The 17,378-nt window shown below is 47.1% G+C and overlaps 1 protein-coding gene across 1 annotated transcript in view; it reads left to right on the top strand.

Annotated features, from left to right (window-relative positions):
• Nucleotides 1–16,372, top strand: part of UBR4 (ubiquitin protein ligase E3 component n-recognin 4) — a 131,752-nt gene extending 115,380 nt beyond the window's left edge. Inside the window, exons 98-106 of the mRNA XM_008589484.1 lie at nt 2,003–2,221; nt 3,112–3,225; nt 4,211–4,353; nt 4,760–4,885; nt 6,105–6,299; nt 9,036–9,260; nt 12,503–12,593; nt 13,307–13,469; nt 15,983–16,372. Coding sequence (XP_008587706.1) covers nt 2,003–2,221; nt 3,112–3,225; nt 4,211–4,353; nt 4,760–4,885; nt 6,105–6,299; nt 9,036–9,260; nt 12,503–12,593; nt 13,307–13,469; nt 15,983–16,047 — 1,341 coding nt within the window. The 3' untranslated portion in view covers nt 16,048–16,372. The remainder of the gene's footprint in view (nt 1–2,002; nt 2,222–3,111; nt 3,226–4,210; nt 4,354–4,759; nt 4,886–6,104; nt 6,300–9,035; nt 9,261–12,502; nt 12,594–13,306; nt 13,470–15,982) is intronic.
• The last annotated feature ends 1,006 nt before the right edge of the window (nt 16,373–17,378 follow it).

The following is a 17,378-nucleotide window of genomic DNA, read 5'->3' as shown; positions in this document are numbered from 1 at the left end:
AGCGTGATTCCAGAGCTCGCTCTTCGATGACATGTGGGTCCAGAGATGCTCTCTTGAGTGCAGTGCCCTTGATCATATTATAAAGAATGAATTGGAGCGAGGTGAGATTGGAGATAGGAAGAACAATTGATAGGCCTTTATCACAACCTAGGTAAGAGAAACAGCAGCCTGAGCTAGTTAGTGAGTAGATTCAACAGAAGTCTGGGAGGAGGAATAAATGGGATTTGGAGGTTGACTGTACACGAGGGGTGAAGAAGCTGGATGAATCAGGAACTCTGTTCAGTCTCTGGACTGGGTGATGTGGTGAAGGGCAGTGCCATTGAAGGAGATGGGGAACATAGGAGGTTTGAGTGTAGGGTGGAGGAGAGCTCGTTAGATGATACTATGAATGTGTGGTCTGTCCTAACCAGAGTGTAAGCTTAATGAGAACAGGGTCTTTGTTTCTCTAGCACCTAAAATGCTGCATCCCCCCCACCCAAAGTGTTGAATTGGGGTACCTGTGGAAAAGTTCAGTTGGGGTTGAAGTATGGGCTCAGCATTTAGGAGCATGAGACGTGAGATAACATGTAATTTTGCTGAGGTGCAAATTTGAAGGATACCTGCTGTGAGAATAGATTTATGAGCTAGTGAGTGACCTGAGTTGAGTGCTGAGCTTTTGCATTGCAAGTTGGCTTTGTTTTCAATTTATTGTCAAATATGTAGTGATTGGTGTTGGTTCACTTGTGACAGAGGTGGTGGTGATTTTGGGGATGCAGTGATATTTCTCAGCGAGCTCACCTGGATGGGTTTTTCGGACTATACCTGCCTTCAGTGTTCTGATGTTCTCCCATTCCTGTTGATAGTGTGTTGCTATAGTGCAGGGACTGTCAACCTTTTCTTTTTTAAACATTTATTTTTTATTAGCATATTCGTTATTACACATCATACTTATTCTCTATGCCCCTTATCCAATCTCTCCCTCCCCTTTCCTCCTCTAATAACCATAGATTTGTTCTTTCCATCTGATAGATTAACTGTTCCTCTGTTGGCTTGTTTCCTAGATGATCTGTCCAGTACTGAGACAGGTGTGATCAAGTCCTCCCCTATTATTGTAAAGCAGATGCTTCTTCTATTACTTTGGAGTGTGCTTTGTGGAGAGAGAGGACCTCTTCCTTTTTTTTTTTTTTGTTCTCTGCTGGTACCTCTCCTCGTGTCAATGCAGTTGAGAGTCTGGCGTGCTATCTGCATGGTGGCTGTGACTGCTGCTATAGAGACTAGCTGCTTTTGCAGCAGCCATAGCAATTGCGGTGGCTATGGAGGGCTACCTGCGTGGAAATGGTGTTTTTGGTGTGCTCTTTACCTGGTTGCGGCTGGGTTCGGCTTCCCCTGGCTTCATGCCTTGGGGACCTAGGGCGGTGACTGCCAAACTTTTCAAGCACAGGGGTTTCTTGTTAATATCTATCTTTAAAAAGTTTAAAAAAAAAAAAAAAAAATCTCCATTCCTACTTGTAGTAGTTGTACCTTTAGTATCCCTAGATTGAGAACTGTGCTCCCAGTTTGGTGGACCCAGAAGGCTCCTAGATGAAGAACTTAGGGCAGTCCCTTATGAACATCCAGGGCCTGCTCTGTCTGGTGAGTTCACCACTCAGGCTTCGTCAAGTGCTGCTTCTGTCTTACCAAGGGTAAGGGTGTTTTCTCCTGGCCTCTTTCTACTTCCATTGTGCTGGATGCTTTACATATGTCACCTAACTTTTAATCATTACTGCAATCCTGGCACTGTCCCCATTTTATAGATGAGAATACTGTAGCTAAAGAGCACAATAACTGGTCAAAGTCAGTGGCAGAGCCAAACCCTCTTCCATTTGTCTGTATCTTTCAGAGTGTAGAGTCAGGATCTGATTGCAGCTGAGCAAATGACATAAGATTATGCACATTTAGTTGATTTTCTAAACCTTTAAGGTCCTGGGAAGAAGGCCGGTCTACGTGATTGGAGGCATGCATCTCTCTGGTCTCTTATTGGCAGGTTCTGATCGGAACTGACTCAATCACAAACCTGCATAAACTGGAGCAGGTATCCAGTGATGAGGGCATTGGGACCTTGGCAGAGAACCTGTTGGAGGCACTGCGGGAACACCCGGATGTGAACAAGAAGATTGATGCAGCCCGCAGGGAGACACGGGCTGAGAAGAAGCGCATGGCAATGGCCATGAGGCAGAAGGCTCTGGGCACCCTGGGCATGACGGTAAAGTCGCCTCCCAGGCCCCATATTCTTGCTCACACTGTTGATGAGGATTTGGCCATGGGATAGCCATCTGTGCTTTGGGATAGAGCTGGGGTTGAGGATGGTGAAGGTAAAGGATGGGCAGATGGAGAGGAAGGAACGAGGTGTGCTAGACACTCTCAGAGGTGAGACTATTATTGTTCTGCTGTATAGCTGAGACTCGGGTTAAATGACTTAGCAAGTTCACAAAAACAGTAAAACTAGTGATAATAACCATTGTTTATGGAGGATTTGCTATATGCCAGGCACTGTGCTTAAGCACCTTACATGTAAGATTTTATTTAAGCCCTCAAGTGCTTCTATGAGGATGACATTATTGTTCCCATTTTCCGGATGCAGTAACTGAGACTAAGAGGTAAAGTAAATAGGCCAAGGCACATAACTAATAAGCAGTTGACAGGATTTTGAGTCTGGGTCTGTTTGACACAAAGGGCTCTGTGTCACTGTCCCGCCTTGGAGGAAGCAGTTGTCCTACATGCACCTTCCCCAAACCAGCAAACTTGAGTGTCAGCAGTTTTAAGACTCACGTGAGAACAATAAATAAATCATAATGCAACAGATGTTGGCAGCTGAGACTTGGTATTACTGGCACAAAGAAAGGGGACTTTTTTTGGTGGCAAGTGGCGACTTGCCAGGGTTCCAGCTGGATGGTTTCCTCTGCTTCAGTGATTCCTATAAGAAGAGGAGAATAGCAGAAGAATCTGGGTTTTTACCCTCATTCGAAGAGGGCTTTCCTCTCGATGTCTTTTTAGAGTATGTGGGAGGTTAGCCCTGTTCCTGAGCATTCCTAAGCTGGGGTGGGAGGCAGTGTGGAAATCCCTTTCTCACATGCCACCTGGGTTCCTGTACAGACAAATGAAAAGGGCCAGGTCGTGACCAAGACGGCGCTCCTGAAGCAGATGGAAGAGCTGATCGAGGAGCCAGGCCTCACGTGCTGCATCTGCAGGGAGGGATACAAGTTCCAGGTACAGCTGCTTGGCCTGGGCTTTGATGGAATAGCCTGGCCCTTGTTCCAGGTGGCATCCTTCACCTGCAGGCAAGTTTGTTCTTAGACCAGGGTCAAGGTTTGCCTCCTGAGAGACTGACAAAAGGATCAGCTGTTCTCTTTCAAGGCAGAAAGACAAACTGATTTGAACATTAGCTATCATCGTCATCATCATCTTCATCACTGACAAATGGCAATCCTTGTATTCCTTCTCTGTTAGGCCTCATGCTCAGAACTTTATGTAAACTGGATAATTTTATCTTTAAGCCTGTAAAAAGCACCAACTATGGGTAAGAAAACAAAGTCAGATGGCAGAGCCAGAATTTCAGCCTGGGCTTCTCTGACTCCAAATGGGGGCTTTAAAAAACATACAATGCTGCTTTCATTCAGGATAACTGGAGAGAAGGTCAGAACCCTGACTTTCGAGGCTCATCCATACTAGATTATACCTGAAAGCAGCAGAACAGCAAGTGACCTGTTTGCTCCCCTAAAGGTCTCAGGGGTGGCCTCTTCCTCTCCAGTTTGAATTTGCTCCTCACACCCAGGCTATGGAAGGACAGTGCCCTGGGCCACCAGCCGTGTTAGTCCTGCTGTAATGCAGGCTCCTCAGAGCTGCCTGACAAGTTGGAAAAGCAAATGACTCATCATGAAGGCCTTTTCTTGTTCCTGTTCACAAAGAAAGGAAAGGTGGCTTAGGTGTACATGTCTTTCTCCATCTGCATGGCACCCCCTTGTTGATTGCTCCTGCACTCCTCATTACTGTGCCCAGCCAAGTGTATAACCATTTGACTGAGGGGCTGCCCATCACCTACTCCCTGAACACTTCCCCAGTTAAAGCAACCAGAATCCCAAAGCATTGCCTGGGAAGGTGGATACTCAGTTCCCTCTTTTTCTGCTTCACCTTCCAAAGCCTGACTTGCAGTTTCTCCTCACTGCTCAGCCTTTTTATGTTGTTGTCTTTGCAGCCCACAAAGGTCCTAGGCATTTATACCTTTACCAAGCGGGTAGCCTTGGAGGAGTTGGAGAATAAGCCCCGGAAACAGCAGGGCTACAGCACTGTGTCCCACTTCAACATTGTGCACTACGATTGCCACCTGGCTGCCGTCAGGTAGGCCCTGGCTCTTGTGGCACGGCTCCTTCCGTAGGCCTGCCCATACCTTCCCTCTCCTCCTCTGCACTTCAGCTCTAGACTTGTGTTACTCAGAGGAGTGGGCCTTGGGCAAGAGTGGAGGAGTGGGCCTCTGGATTTGGAGGAGGTGGGCCTGCCAGCCCTTAAAACATATAGGTCCACAAGCTATTCTTGCCGTATGGGGAAAATATGCTTTGGCCCAAGGCTGGTGATAGCAATCTTGCTTACCTGAATCAGTGAAGAGAATCAGAAATGCCTCATTCTCTCTGTAGGCTCAGGAGCATGGGCTAATTTCCTTCCACACCCTCCCCCACTCCACTCATGCAGGTGCCTGGTTGTCAGTTAACTCCAGCAGTCACTTGTCCCTGCTATCCTTCCCATCCAGGTTGGCTCGAGGCCGGGAAGAGTGGGAAAGTGCTGCCCTGCAGAATGCCAACACCAAATGCAATGGGCTCCTTCCGGTCTGGGGACCCCATGTCCCAGAATCAGCTTTTGCTACTTGCTTGGCCAGGTGAGTGTAGAGCATTTTCCAAGGTAGAAAGGAGGGGATTCCTAGGAGATGGGGAAAGATCAACTATCAGCCCAGTGCCTGCTGACACCATTTCCTTTCACCTTCATTGGGAATCCATGTCTCTCTTTGCTGCTGACTGGGGAACTGTCCAGAGCATACAGGGGTGAGGGGGAGCTTACTGAAATGATAACCTGATGTGGCCCATCCACAGAGTGAGGGAAACCGGCACCTTCAGCTTCCGGGGTACTATGTAAAATTTCTAGCTACATGCTACCTCTCCTCCTTTATTGATCTTATGGCATAAGACACAGGACCCCTGACTTGGTACTTGAGGCCAGAATTTCCCAGATTCATATCTATGGTCTGTGGCTCTGAGGTTTGAATAACGAAATGGCTTAGTGGCAGGGGCGATATTTGGCTCCTTTAAAGGCCTCCTTGGTCCTAAAATCTAGTATAGGATAGCTGTAAAGCTTCTCTGAGGTCTTCATGCCTTGCTGATGCCTTCTGGAGTTGTGCCCCAACCCAAGTCCTATGTTAAAGCTCAGGGGAAAAAAGGTACTTAACAATAAAATAGGCACCTGCTGGTAATAATGGGCAACATATTTAAATGCTTACCATGCGTTGTTATTATACACATTCTATAGGTGAAGACATGAAGACACAGAGAGGTTGAGTAACTTACCCAGTTAATCAGGGACAGAGCCCAGATAGATAGGAATGTGTATTGACAGAGAAAAAAACTTGTATTTGGAGACTGGAGAGATTTTTAAAAAAAAGATCTCAATTAGCTTTATTGTGATTCTAGAATTGGGCAACATTTCATTCCATAAAATAGAATAAGTGTTCCTGAAGAGATCATTCTTATGGGTAGGTCACCCTGTCAGTCAGAATGGATAAGTTCTACATTTCTTCTTCCAAAATGTACTTGCAGATGTGGCCATGATGTATCCCATTACATCTTTCCATCAAAAAATGATCCCCAAAAAGTGGTGGATTCTCATCAAAACTTGGGGAGTGTCACATTTAGTCAGAGCAGAAATGAAAATGTCCTAAGTCTTGTCTTTTTCCTGGCCCCAGCCCGTGTTCTCACCTCTCCTTTCATCCTTCTGTCCACTTGTTAACCTTTGCAGCCGTTAGGCCGGGTGCGGGCGGAGGGGGATTCTGTCTTCCAAAGTGGGTTTTTACCACTCTCATTTCAGCATTTGTTATTTCTCCCTAGGCATAATACTTACCTCCAGGAATGTACGGGCCAGCGGGAGCCCACGTACCAGCTCAACATCCATGATATCAAACTGCTCTTCCTGCGCTTTGCCATGGAGCAGTCGTTCAGTGCGGACACTGGCGGGGGTGGCCGGGAGAGCAACATCCACCTGATCCCGTACATCATTCACACTGTGCTTTACGTCCTGAACACGTCAGTACCCTGGGCCCCAGTGGGTGGCATCTTAGCTGACTCACCCTACATCCCTCTGCCCAGTAAGATCCCCTGGCTTTTCCATCTCCTCCCTGGTTAGTTCCAAGGCCAGTGTGTGATCTAAGGCAACTTTTACTGGGGTAGGGATGTTCAGCTGGCTTTTTGGGTCACACAGAATAAGGCAGCAAGGGTGATTTCCTTTCCCAAACTGTCTTATCTCCCACCATGGGCAGCCCAAGGCTGCATCGTTGGACTGACCTTCAGTTCACAGGGGAACAGGAAATGGGAGAAACCAGGCCATTGAAGCCTCTACTTCAGTGTAGCCGCTACTTCTTCTAGTTTCAGACCATTCGATTGAATGGGGGGAGGCCATAGGTTGGAGCTGGGTCTCAGTCATTGGTCAAGGGCAGATGAGTTGTTCCAGGTGAAGGTTTCCCACTAAGGGGATGCATAAGAACTAAGGACTTGTTTCATAAATGGAGAACTGGATTTGTTATACCTGTTGTCTCTCCAGTAAGTAATGTTTCTGGCAAGTGTGAGGGGAAGGGAAATGTTGAAGATTTGCTGGGAAAGTCAACTGAGAAGGAAGGCGGCCAGGAAAAAAATAGATTTGTATTTTTATCCATATGCACATTATGGAACAGTTAGGTTGATACCTAGAAGTGTAATTTTAAAGAAGCACTTAGGCGGGTAGAGAATATTCTTCTTAGCTCGTGGATTTTATTTAAATGGTTTCATACTTGGTGGCTCCATCCCCTACCCAGAGTATGACAACTCTCTTGGGCAGACATCTGGCAGCCTGTTGAAAGGCTGTGCACAGTCCACCCGAGGCAGCTGTGGTGCAGATTAGGCAGCAGGACAATCTGTCTCTTGTCCTTTCTGGTCCTCTCTCAACAGTTATTTTCTCCTTCCCTCTCATTTCCTTGTGAGATAAAAGGTGACCTGGAGACCGCAGGCTTCCTTGTAAACACACAGGGGCAGGTCTCCATCTGAGCGCATTGCGTCATCTGCTGAGCTCCTCACACTGTCAGAAGCAGCCCCTGGCAGCATTGACAGCACACATGTCCCACTGTTCAGACTCTGCTTCGGGTCTGAGCAGTGCTGATTACCAGTGTTCTTGGGGCCCTTGACAGAGCCCTTGGTATCTGCAGAGACCTGTCTTTTGGCAGCTGTGAGGTAGAGTGGAGTGCTCCATTCTCCAGGGAGAAAAGTAGACCCAGTGAGGAAAAAAAGATTTGTGACTCACCCAGCTGGAGTAGAGCTGGTGACTTCAGGAGTCACTGTGCTGCTCAAGTGCCAGACATTGATCATTCATGCTGAGGTCCTTTCATTGGAGAGGGAGTTGGCTCACTCACACTTACCTTGGTCAGTCAAAGACTAAACAGTAAGATTCATGCAGAGGCACTGTTCCTCAGCTGCGACTGCTTTCCTAGCGGGCTATTTGACATTGGTGTGAGCTTGATCACAGGGGGCTCGGTGTCTGTCATTGAACATTTGTGTGTGAAGGCAGGTATGTCACTCCATGGCCACCATGAGCCAGAGCCAAGCCTGAGCAGGTCCTGCAATGGCAGAAAGCCTCAGCTTCCCCACGGTTCTGGAAGGTCAAGTCAAATGTATCCATCCATTCCATTCATTCCTGTTTTGCAGGCAGCAGAAGGAAGCCTGGTGTCTGTGCACTCTGCCCTCCTACTTCCCCCACAGTCCAGCGACTGTGGCATTGCCTTGTACAGACCTGGTAACTTGGATTCTAATGGCTTCTAGTGTTATGTGTTTTGTTTTGTTTGTTTTCCCTCCAAGGAATTAGGATAGGGCCTCAAGCATTCACGGCATGAGAGCAGAATATAGCCAGAAATATATCACCAGGAAGGACTTGGATGATCTCTTAGGGCTGATTTAGTGACCACTTGTCAAAGCTTTGCTGTTGGCAGGAAGAGGAAGTTAATGATGGAGAGGCTCTGGAGCCAGACTGTGGGTTCACAGTCCAGTTCTTTCCCCAGAAATACTCCTCTGTAGTTTCCTTTTCTGTAACATTGGGATAATGGAACCTTTCTCATTGGGTTCTTGTGAGGATTGAATGAGATAATCCATGTGAAGCCCTTAGAACAGTGCCTGGCATTAAAGTTTGTTGTGATCATTGCCGTTTAGGCAAGAGTGAGAAGAAGCAGCAGCGCTCACCTGGAGGTAGCTATGTTCTAATGCAGGAGGTTCTGTGTCCACAGAACATAAGAAAACAAATCAAAATCGGGAGCCTAGCAAAGGAACGAGATGCTCATTTAGTGCAAACCATTTAAATATAAGACTTTGTGGAGTATGGGAGAATTCAGGCTATGGACTCAAGTGTGGGAAATCTAGATTCACGTTTTGGCTCCATCACCTATTAGCTTGGTGAGTTTGGGCATGTCACTTCACTTCTCCAGGCTTCCAGAGTCATTAGGAGAATTCCATGTTGGAGTGTTTTGAAAGTGCCTGACACCAGAGTGCGTTTGGAATTGTGTCAGAGCTGAGGTGGGGGTGTGAAGGGGAGGCAGGGTAGGTGCCACCAAGAAGGGCCTGGAAGGGGAAGAAGGGCTTGGATTGTCAGAGAGGAGGTGGGAGTGGGGGGGTGTTCAGTCACACACAGGTTCAACAGAGTTCACGAGAAGGCAACAAACTGAGCAGATTCCACATACACACCACCCCCCACCCTGCTGCTGTGTCCTGCTTCACCTTGCTTTTGTCATGCCCCTTTTCTTCTAGAACCCGAGCAACCTCCCGAGAAGAGAAGAACCTCCAAGGCTTTCTGGAACAGCCCAAGGAGAAGTGGGTGGAGAGTGCCTTTGAAGTGGACGGGCCCCATTATTTCACAGTCCTGGCCCTCCACGTTCTGCCCCCTGAGCAGTGGAGAGCCACACGTGTAGAAATCTTAAGGAGGCTGCTGGTGACCTCGCAGGCCCGGGTAGTGGCTCCAGGGGGAGCCACCAGGTCAGTACCTGCTTCAGGAAGCGGTTGCCTGGGTTATGTGTTCCTGGTGTGTTTAAAAGTTGCTTAGCAGTACATATGTGCTAAGTGAAGGCATGGTCATTTGACATGCAGTTGATACTGACCCTTCTCAGTCTTTCACACCAAGAGTCTGGGCTGATGGTCACTCTAGTGTTATAGTCAGCCACTAGAAAGCTGGAGCCAGGCTTACCTGCTGTAGAAAATTGAAGAAGGAAAGGCAGCCAGACACAGGGTGATAGAACTAACGAGAAGATTAGGGCTGGCAAGGGGCTAAGACAGATAACAAGGTTCTCCAAATCTAGCAGGTTTTGGCACAAACTTGTAAGTTCCAGCATGGCTGCAGTTGAGAATTTTCTTTTCTAGTAATTAAGAGCTTGTCATTCTCCCTCCTTGGTTATATTCCTATCCTATCTGTCCCATGTTCCATGAGCCTGTCTTCTTTTGGATCCACTTGCTTCATATGGACACTCCCCAAAGAAAGAACAGCATTTCAGGAAGGAAATAGTCTTTGTTTTTATGAACTTGTGCTGCGATTTGGGCCAGATGGGAATGTCTTGAGAGAAACAACTGCAAACAACAAAAACTTATCAACAACAACCAGCTCTTTGAGATACCACCTCAATTGCTGTGTACAGAATGGACTCCATGTGCACCACTCAGGCCTGTGGTGGCCCTGAAAAGTCTGCCTGCCTCGGGGAGTACAGAGTAGGGTATGGGTTTGGCAGCTTGCTTCTGCCGTTCAAGTGAAATGTGCCTCTGCTTCATTATTAGAAAATCTGTCCCTATGATTCTGCCTTAGCGTGGTATCCACAGGGTCATTTCCACATTTGCAGACCAACAAGGGAGAGCAGAGGGGGAACTTTTAGGCCCATGATAATGACAAACCAAGTGGAAACAGCATGTGCCTGAGTTGGCACACCTGGTATCTTTCCCTCCATCAGCTTGGGTTTATCAGGTGTTACTAGTCTGTAGGCACCTCACGTGCTCAGAGAGATCACGCTAAAGCTGTACTGTTGAATCTGGCCAATATCAGCTTGCATGTGTAGAGTGGGAGGGGGCTAGTCTTGTTCGATTCCTACATAACTCCTGCCCCCTTTCCAAACATATCACTTTCCAGTGTTTCCCAAGAGCCTGAAGCATTAGTAGTTAACTAGCGGCTAGAAATCAAAAGTTAGATCTTGAGAGTACTAAATTGTCGATAAGTAAGACTCAGCCTGCATCCATAGCAAGTAGAATGGCCATTTATTGGGCACATGCTCTCCATGGCAAGTGTGAAATCTAAATCCACATGAGCTGTTTTGCTTTCAGTTAGGAGACTAGAATTCATTACTGTCCCAGGCAGTTAAGGAAAAGCTGATTTAGTCACAGCTTAATTAGGAAATCTAGTGTGAGCTACATTCATGAGTTGCCATTTTCTGTGTAGCAGTTTAGTCACCTTTGCTAATTAGCTTTAAATAATTAAGTTGGGCCGGGTCACTCAAGATTCCTGCTTACCAAAGCAGAGCAGTCATAGAGAAGGACTAAACTTGGTCATGGTCTAGAGCTAAGAGGTGCTCACAGAACAGATTGGAAGAGGTACTGAGGGTTTGCACCGTGTTGGGACACCCTTGGAGGAGAGACCATTGCTGGAACGGTATTTAGAGGGTGTCATCCTGGTGTCACTGGCAGCAGGCTTTGCCCTACATAAGTCGTGTATGTTATAGCATGGGCAGCAGTAGCAGATTTATAAAAACGCATCTCTAGAGAAGCTGACCTCTTCTGCATGTTTTACATTTTAAAAAAAAAAAGGTTCCTCTGCCAGGAACTTGCAGGTATTTAAGCCTGGGACTTAGGCTTCCCTCAGAGCCTTATCTGTTATCTTATCTGCTAGGATGCAGAGTTGCGGAGAAGTGGATTGTTGTCTTCATCCATGGGCCTGCAGTATAGTTCCTTAGGCTGCAGCACCCACATGTGGGTGCTTTGGAAGATATTGGGGCCAAGGGAGGCCACAGGAAGCATATTTTAGTAAGCAGGAAATTGTCTCATTTCATTATTATTTTACTTTACTTTCGTGAGTTAATTAAACATTTACTAAATGTAGGTGTTGATGGCCTATCCCATGCTAGGCAGTACCTTCACTTGAGGCCCATATAGTTTTAGCTTCTATAATAAATAACATCTATGCTTGTTTTAGTTTTACAATTCTTACGTATACACGTGCATTTTCATACTAAACATTTTAATATGGGTCTGTTTCGTCGTGGGATGTGTTCCAGTGTGTTGCCACGGTATAGAATACTTCATGACAAGGGTTCATCCAGCCTTAGTTACTTATTACAGATGTGATGGCTGTTTGCAAACAAAACCTCTTATAGAGCTTGGGTGGTAGGAACTGAGTCCTGGCACCGATATTTCACTCCCTGTGCCCAGGAGAGTCTGGTCTTTCTGTATTTCATAGTGGCTTTACCTGGTGTAATCCTTCCTCAAACCGGGAGTGTCTACTGAGAAGGCAATGGATGTTGTCAGACACAGCCCCCCATATTCTGAGGGACAGATGGATCTTTAATCCTGAACTGAATCACTAGCTTCAGTGGAGATGATACTTATTAGACACAATGGGGTGTGGTGAAAAGCTCTGGGATTATCCCAGGATTTAGGAGGTGTCGAGGTGGTTGCATGCTTTAGCCTAGACATTGCTATTGCTCAATGCCAATTTTCCACCAGCGTGCTGTTTTTTAACATAGTGTGTGTTTGACAAATTACTGTTTGGCTGGTTTAGGTCCACTGACTATAAAATTTCTCCTGGTGGGAATATAAAGACTGAAGTAGAACCTTGTTTCTTGTGTCATTTGTTAGGTACCATCAAAGTCTAAGAGCTTGTGTAGGGGCTAAACACAAGGGAAATACAGGAATCCTCTGCATTTCTTTAAGTCAGCGGCCTTTGATTGCCAGGTTGCAACTTATATCTCCGCCTGTTTTTCCATTTTACCCTCGTTTAGAAGATGAGTACTAAGAGATTCAGGTGAATTTTCGTGGAACGGTTTTGTAATGAATAAATTTTTGGGTCTTAGGGCTTCTGAATTTCTTGCCTACAGCTGCTTTTTCCCAAAAATACAGGAAAGTAGCTGGAAATGTGATGCATAGATTACTATGACTCTTCCACTGTTCCCAAAATGTTTTGTTCTGTCCTATTTTGTTCTAAGTAACCTCCTAGGAACTTCATGGGATTTGATTTTCTTTTCCAGGCTGACGGATAAGGCAGTGAAGGATTATTCTGCTTATCGTTCTTCCCTTCTCTTTTGGGCCCTTGTTGATCTCATTTACAACATGTTTAAGGTAAGGAAGCTGTTGGAGGCCCAGCTTGTTTCTGCAAGGGTGTAAAATGTCTGTGCTCTTGGCTCTGACCCTGTGTCAGCATCTAGATGGCTGCTTCTCCACTTTGCTCCTGAGAAACAAACAGCCCCTACTGTGGGAAGGGATTTACACTGTCAACCTATACCCTTACATCTGTGATGGACATTTGTGGCCAAGATCTCTCCTGTCACCTGCTCTCAAGCCTGCTCCAAAGCCCACTTCTCCAGGAATATATTCCCTCTGGAGTGACCCTCTGTTGCCCTTGCCCCCTCCATTTGGATGAACTCTGTCACCCTGTACTAGTCTGACTTACTGCAGCCCAGCTTTTCATAGAACACTCCTCTCTGCCTTGAGAGAATCAGAGTGTTTTGGGGTGGTTCCTTTTATTATCTGAATGAAACAGCTCAATCAAAGCATGTTGACAATTCCCTTTGCTTTGGGAAATGCAGATGTGAAATGTGTAGGTAGGAAAAATGCAGTCACTTGTTGGAACTTGTAGGTTCAAGTGACACAGTGCATAATAAGGGGGCTCTATGAGGAATAAAATTAATTTTTGTTATTCCTGGAGGCAAAACATCCTTCGGGGACAGCTTTGATGTGTATGGGATTGAAACAGCCTGACTGACTTGAGACCGAGGACTAGGCAGCATTAAGTAATCTTCCTCCCTGTCCCTGTCTTCTGTTGGTTCTTGTAGAAGGTGCCTACCAGTAACACAGAGGGAGGCTGGTCTTGCTCTCTAGCTGAATACATCCGCCACAATGACATGCCCATCTACGAAGCTGCTGACAAAGCTCTGAAAACCTTCCTGGAGGAGTTCATGCCAGTGGAGACCTTCTCAGAGTTCCTCGATGTGGCTGGTCAGTGTCGAGGTTTTACCTTTTAAAGGTTCTCTGTAGCAAAACCCCATGCCTGCCTTTGTGGGGCTGACCATGGCTTTATCTTCATACATCAGAAGAAACACATGTGGGAATTGCCCTGTCAGATACCACCAGAAGCCCTGGGAAAGATAAGTCAATGCTAAGCAGCTGGTAACGCGGCCATCAGCTCTGCAGGTACTGAGCACTCATGGCGTCTCAGGCACTGTGCTCCTCAGTGCACGTGAGCTCAGTTCTCGAGGCAGCCCTGTATGAAGTAGGAACTGTGATTATCCGTGTTTCACAGATGGGGTAACTGAGGCTTTCAAGATTAAGTAAGTGGCCAAGGGGACATAGCCAAAGAGTGGTAGAGTCGCTTTTTGATTCTGGCTTTTTATGACAGTTGAGAGAATTAATGTGAGAATAGGAGCACACCTGTCTTTTTCCTGCATTTTGGGGACTGAGATCTCTTAAGTCACAGCTGCCCCCAGGGAGATGTGGACGATTTCTACTTTGATTCTTAAGTAGATGGTAAATATCAAGACAGAGCAAAGCGCATTTGTGCGTGTGGAAATAGGGTAACACTTTGAACTGCTGTCCTGTGAGACGTGGTCACACAGTTCCTCATCACACAGCTAGTGAAATTGAAGTTCATTGTTTTCCCCCATGTACAAATCTTTGTATAGCAAATTTGTCATCCTAATTGCAAACATGTTAAAATTTGGATTTCAAAACTAAGCATCAGGTGACAGCAGGGGGAGATGCCTTGGGCCCATGCCTGGGAAAATCCCCCTAGAAAATTCAGTGCCCTCTCAGGTTGTGGGCGCTGTTGAATTACAGCCCCTGTCAAAGCCATCCTTACAAAGGGACAAAGCCAAAGCAGAGGTAACTGAACCTGCTGGGTTCTTTTTTGTTAGCTTATTTCACTCTTTTACGTTTTTCTGATGTTCATTATGGGAATTTTGTAAAGTGTAAAGACAAGAAAAAATTCATTCCAGATTCCACTGTCAAGAGAATCCTTCCATTAACTTTTCCTCTATCTTTTTATCCTCTGGGAACGAGACCTGCTAAAGGTCTGGAGGGTTGCTAAGTGTGAATTCCTCTTTCATCCCAGCTCAGTGCCAACTGAGTGACTTTTCCAAAAAGCCCCTGGGGCTGCCACTTTGGCCGTTCTTTGCACTGGCCTCCGTGGAATCTCTATACTGGGATGGGCCTTTATTGACCTGGGGCCTCACTCTGTTGTCTGGGTGGTCACACACTAGCACTGCTTACCTCCGTGTCTCTTTTAACTTCCCCAACTCTTTGCTGCTCCCACCTGCATCTTTTCAGCCCATTTAACCACCGTCGGACCTTAGCACATGCCTTGCATTTTACAGAAGGTTAGCCCTGACTGAGAGCAGGTAGCCTGTCTTATTTGTCTGTGTCCTCAGTGTTGAGCCCTGTGCCTGTCACACGAGACTGAAAGTCAGAGCTAGTAAGAGGAAGAGGAGGTGGGCAGGGGAAGGAAGGGTTCACTTCAGTCCAGGCTTTGTTTCAGCCCTGAGTTGGGGGCAGCACCACTGGCCTGCAGTAGGGGAGAGCCAGAGCCCCTATCAAACAGGGGGCTTCTAGGGCCTTCCATTCCTAGGTCAGATTATTACAGCATGACTTTATAACTCCGTTTAAGCTGTTAGAAAATTTCAAAACATCAGACACACCCTATTCAAATGCAAGAACAAAAACACCTTCCAAAGCCAACAAGAAACGGTTTGTGCTACTCATCCTTCCATTAACTTAGGTGCTTGGGAGACGACTTCAGCTTGGACGTTGCCAGGCCTTCACGGTTAGCAGCTCCATGTCTGTTTAACATGAGGCTTCAGTGTCTCCTGTGCCCTGCTTGGTGAGGGAGGGGCGGGTCACCGGGGAGTTGATGGGGATTGAGGACCTCTGTGTAGTGGGCACTTTCACGTGAAGGGCCTCATTTAATCCCCACTGTGAAGAGCGAGGGCTTCTCACTGTCTCCATTTGATAGGTGAGGAAACAGCTCCTGAGCTTTTGCAGGTTGCCCAGGAATCTAGGACTAGTGGTTGGGTGGAAGCTCAGAAGAACCCGGGTCCTGCTACCCTACTCGGCTCCTCCAAGCCCTCAAGGGCAGTGCTGTTGACCTTTCTTTGGTCCCAGATCCCCGAGAAGATGCTGAAGGCTGTTGGCACTCTTCCTTCAGAACACCGCCTTGCATTTTGCACCACCCTTCAGTGCTCCTTGGGGCCAGGTTTAGAACTTCTGCTCTGGGAGCTCAGGAGTTAGCTTCTGCCACTTTACTCCAACAGCAGCATCTGCTTCTGGAACAGGGCTCTCTTCCAGAACAAGGGTGTTTGCTCAGTGACTATCTCCCCAGTCACTGCTGAGCTCTGAGCAGCCGTGTTGGAGCTTGTTGGGGTACAGTATGTTCTCTGCGTGGATGCGGTAGTCGTGACTCAGTGGGGCTGGGGGCTATGCACACCCACTCCTAATCCTGTGTCTGCTGTGTTTGCCAGGTCTCTTATCAGAAATCACTGATCCAGAGAGCTTCCTGAAGGACCTGCTGAATTCAATCCCCTGACCACCCACATGGAAAGTGCTGCCGAAGACTGAAGCTGGCTGGCCTTCCATCCCTCTGTTCTTCCCTCCTGTGCATTGATTTTCCCCCATGGGATGCTGCATCATTACCCTCCCTGCTCCTCTCCCTCAGTTTTTCTTGGAGTGGCTTGGGGTTTTTAGGCTTCCTGTTTTATCTTGTGTGTGTGGTGCACTAGCTATGAAGTTGTTTGTAACCCAAGCCATCGAAGGACCTGTACATACCTAGGAGCCATGAGTTGTCCTGGCCAACTGAATACGTGAGTGTGCACATCTTGAGAAATAAACAGTGACTTAATACACATTGAAAAGAAGGTGTTGACTGCTGCTGAAACCCATCTGTAGTGACACTGGCCACAGGGTTTCCCTTAATGCACAGCCCTTTCTGGTGTCAGCACAGGAAGACTGATGGATCAGAATTGCTTTCTCTAGGCCTCTTGTCGGCACTAAACGGAGCCTGTCTATTTCTGGCCAGCAAGTTGAGGCACTGCATTTGAGGGCTATGATTTTTCCCAAAACAAAGCCCAGGGCCTCACTCTTAATTTTTTGGCATTAAGAGCTGGAACCCAAAGACACGTGTAGCCCAGTGATTGTCTAGTCTTCAGCTGAGGGAAGGCTCAGTGGAGCAGGTCCTAGTCTTTTTTGACAACAAAGGCCTTGGGAGTATTTGACATTCTTATGCTAACTATGAATTAGGAATCCTTTGGTGACTTCTCTTCAGGGTTGTCATGTTAAAGAGAGGGCCTGGGGCAGACTTAGGATCAGAATAATGATAGTAGCTGCCATTTACTGAGCACCTTCTCTGCCAGGCTCTCAACACATTCTTATTTCTAATCTGACAACCCTGCAAGAAAGGAACTATGAACTTACACTGCTTGCCCAAGGTCACCCAGCCAGGAGCTCCAGAGGGATTTGTGCCTCTGAAGCTGTGTTCTGAACTCCTGTGTCTGCTGCTTCCGGGGCCTCTGAGACCTGCTCCCCCACATTGGTGGGCACTGGCCATCTCTATTGAGGCACCAAGACTCTCCCCAGACTTTAGGAAAAGGCTGACCCAGATATGGTCTCATGGGGTGGAAGAGCCTGTCTTCTTTTGTTCCTCATGGGCTGCTTTGCCAACTGCTCTGCATGACATCACTCTCCCCTGTCCGGATGTCCAGTTTGTGTGGCTTGCTCCTCAGGCCAGACTGTCTGAGACTGGGTGTACCTCTGGGCCCCTTTAGAAGACTTCCACAGCCGGGATTCATGTCCCTACTCCACATTCCTGACCGGGCATCCACAGGCAGGCATGAGTGTCATTCTTGGACTTAACCAGAGAGA

Source organism: Galeopterus variegatus, unplaced genomic scaffold (assembly GCF_000696425.1).
Source record: "Galeopterus variegatus unplaced genomic scaffold, G_variegatus-3.0.2 Scaffold137, whole genome shotgun sequence".
Taxonomy (NCBI): Eukaryota; Metazoa; Chordata; class Mammalia; order Dermoptera; family Cynocephalidae; genus Galeopterus; species Galeopterus variegatus.
The sequence above is the reverse complement of the archived record's forward strand: the minus strand, read 5'-3'. Positions and strand labels throughout refer to the sequence as shown.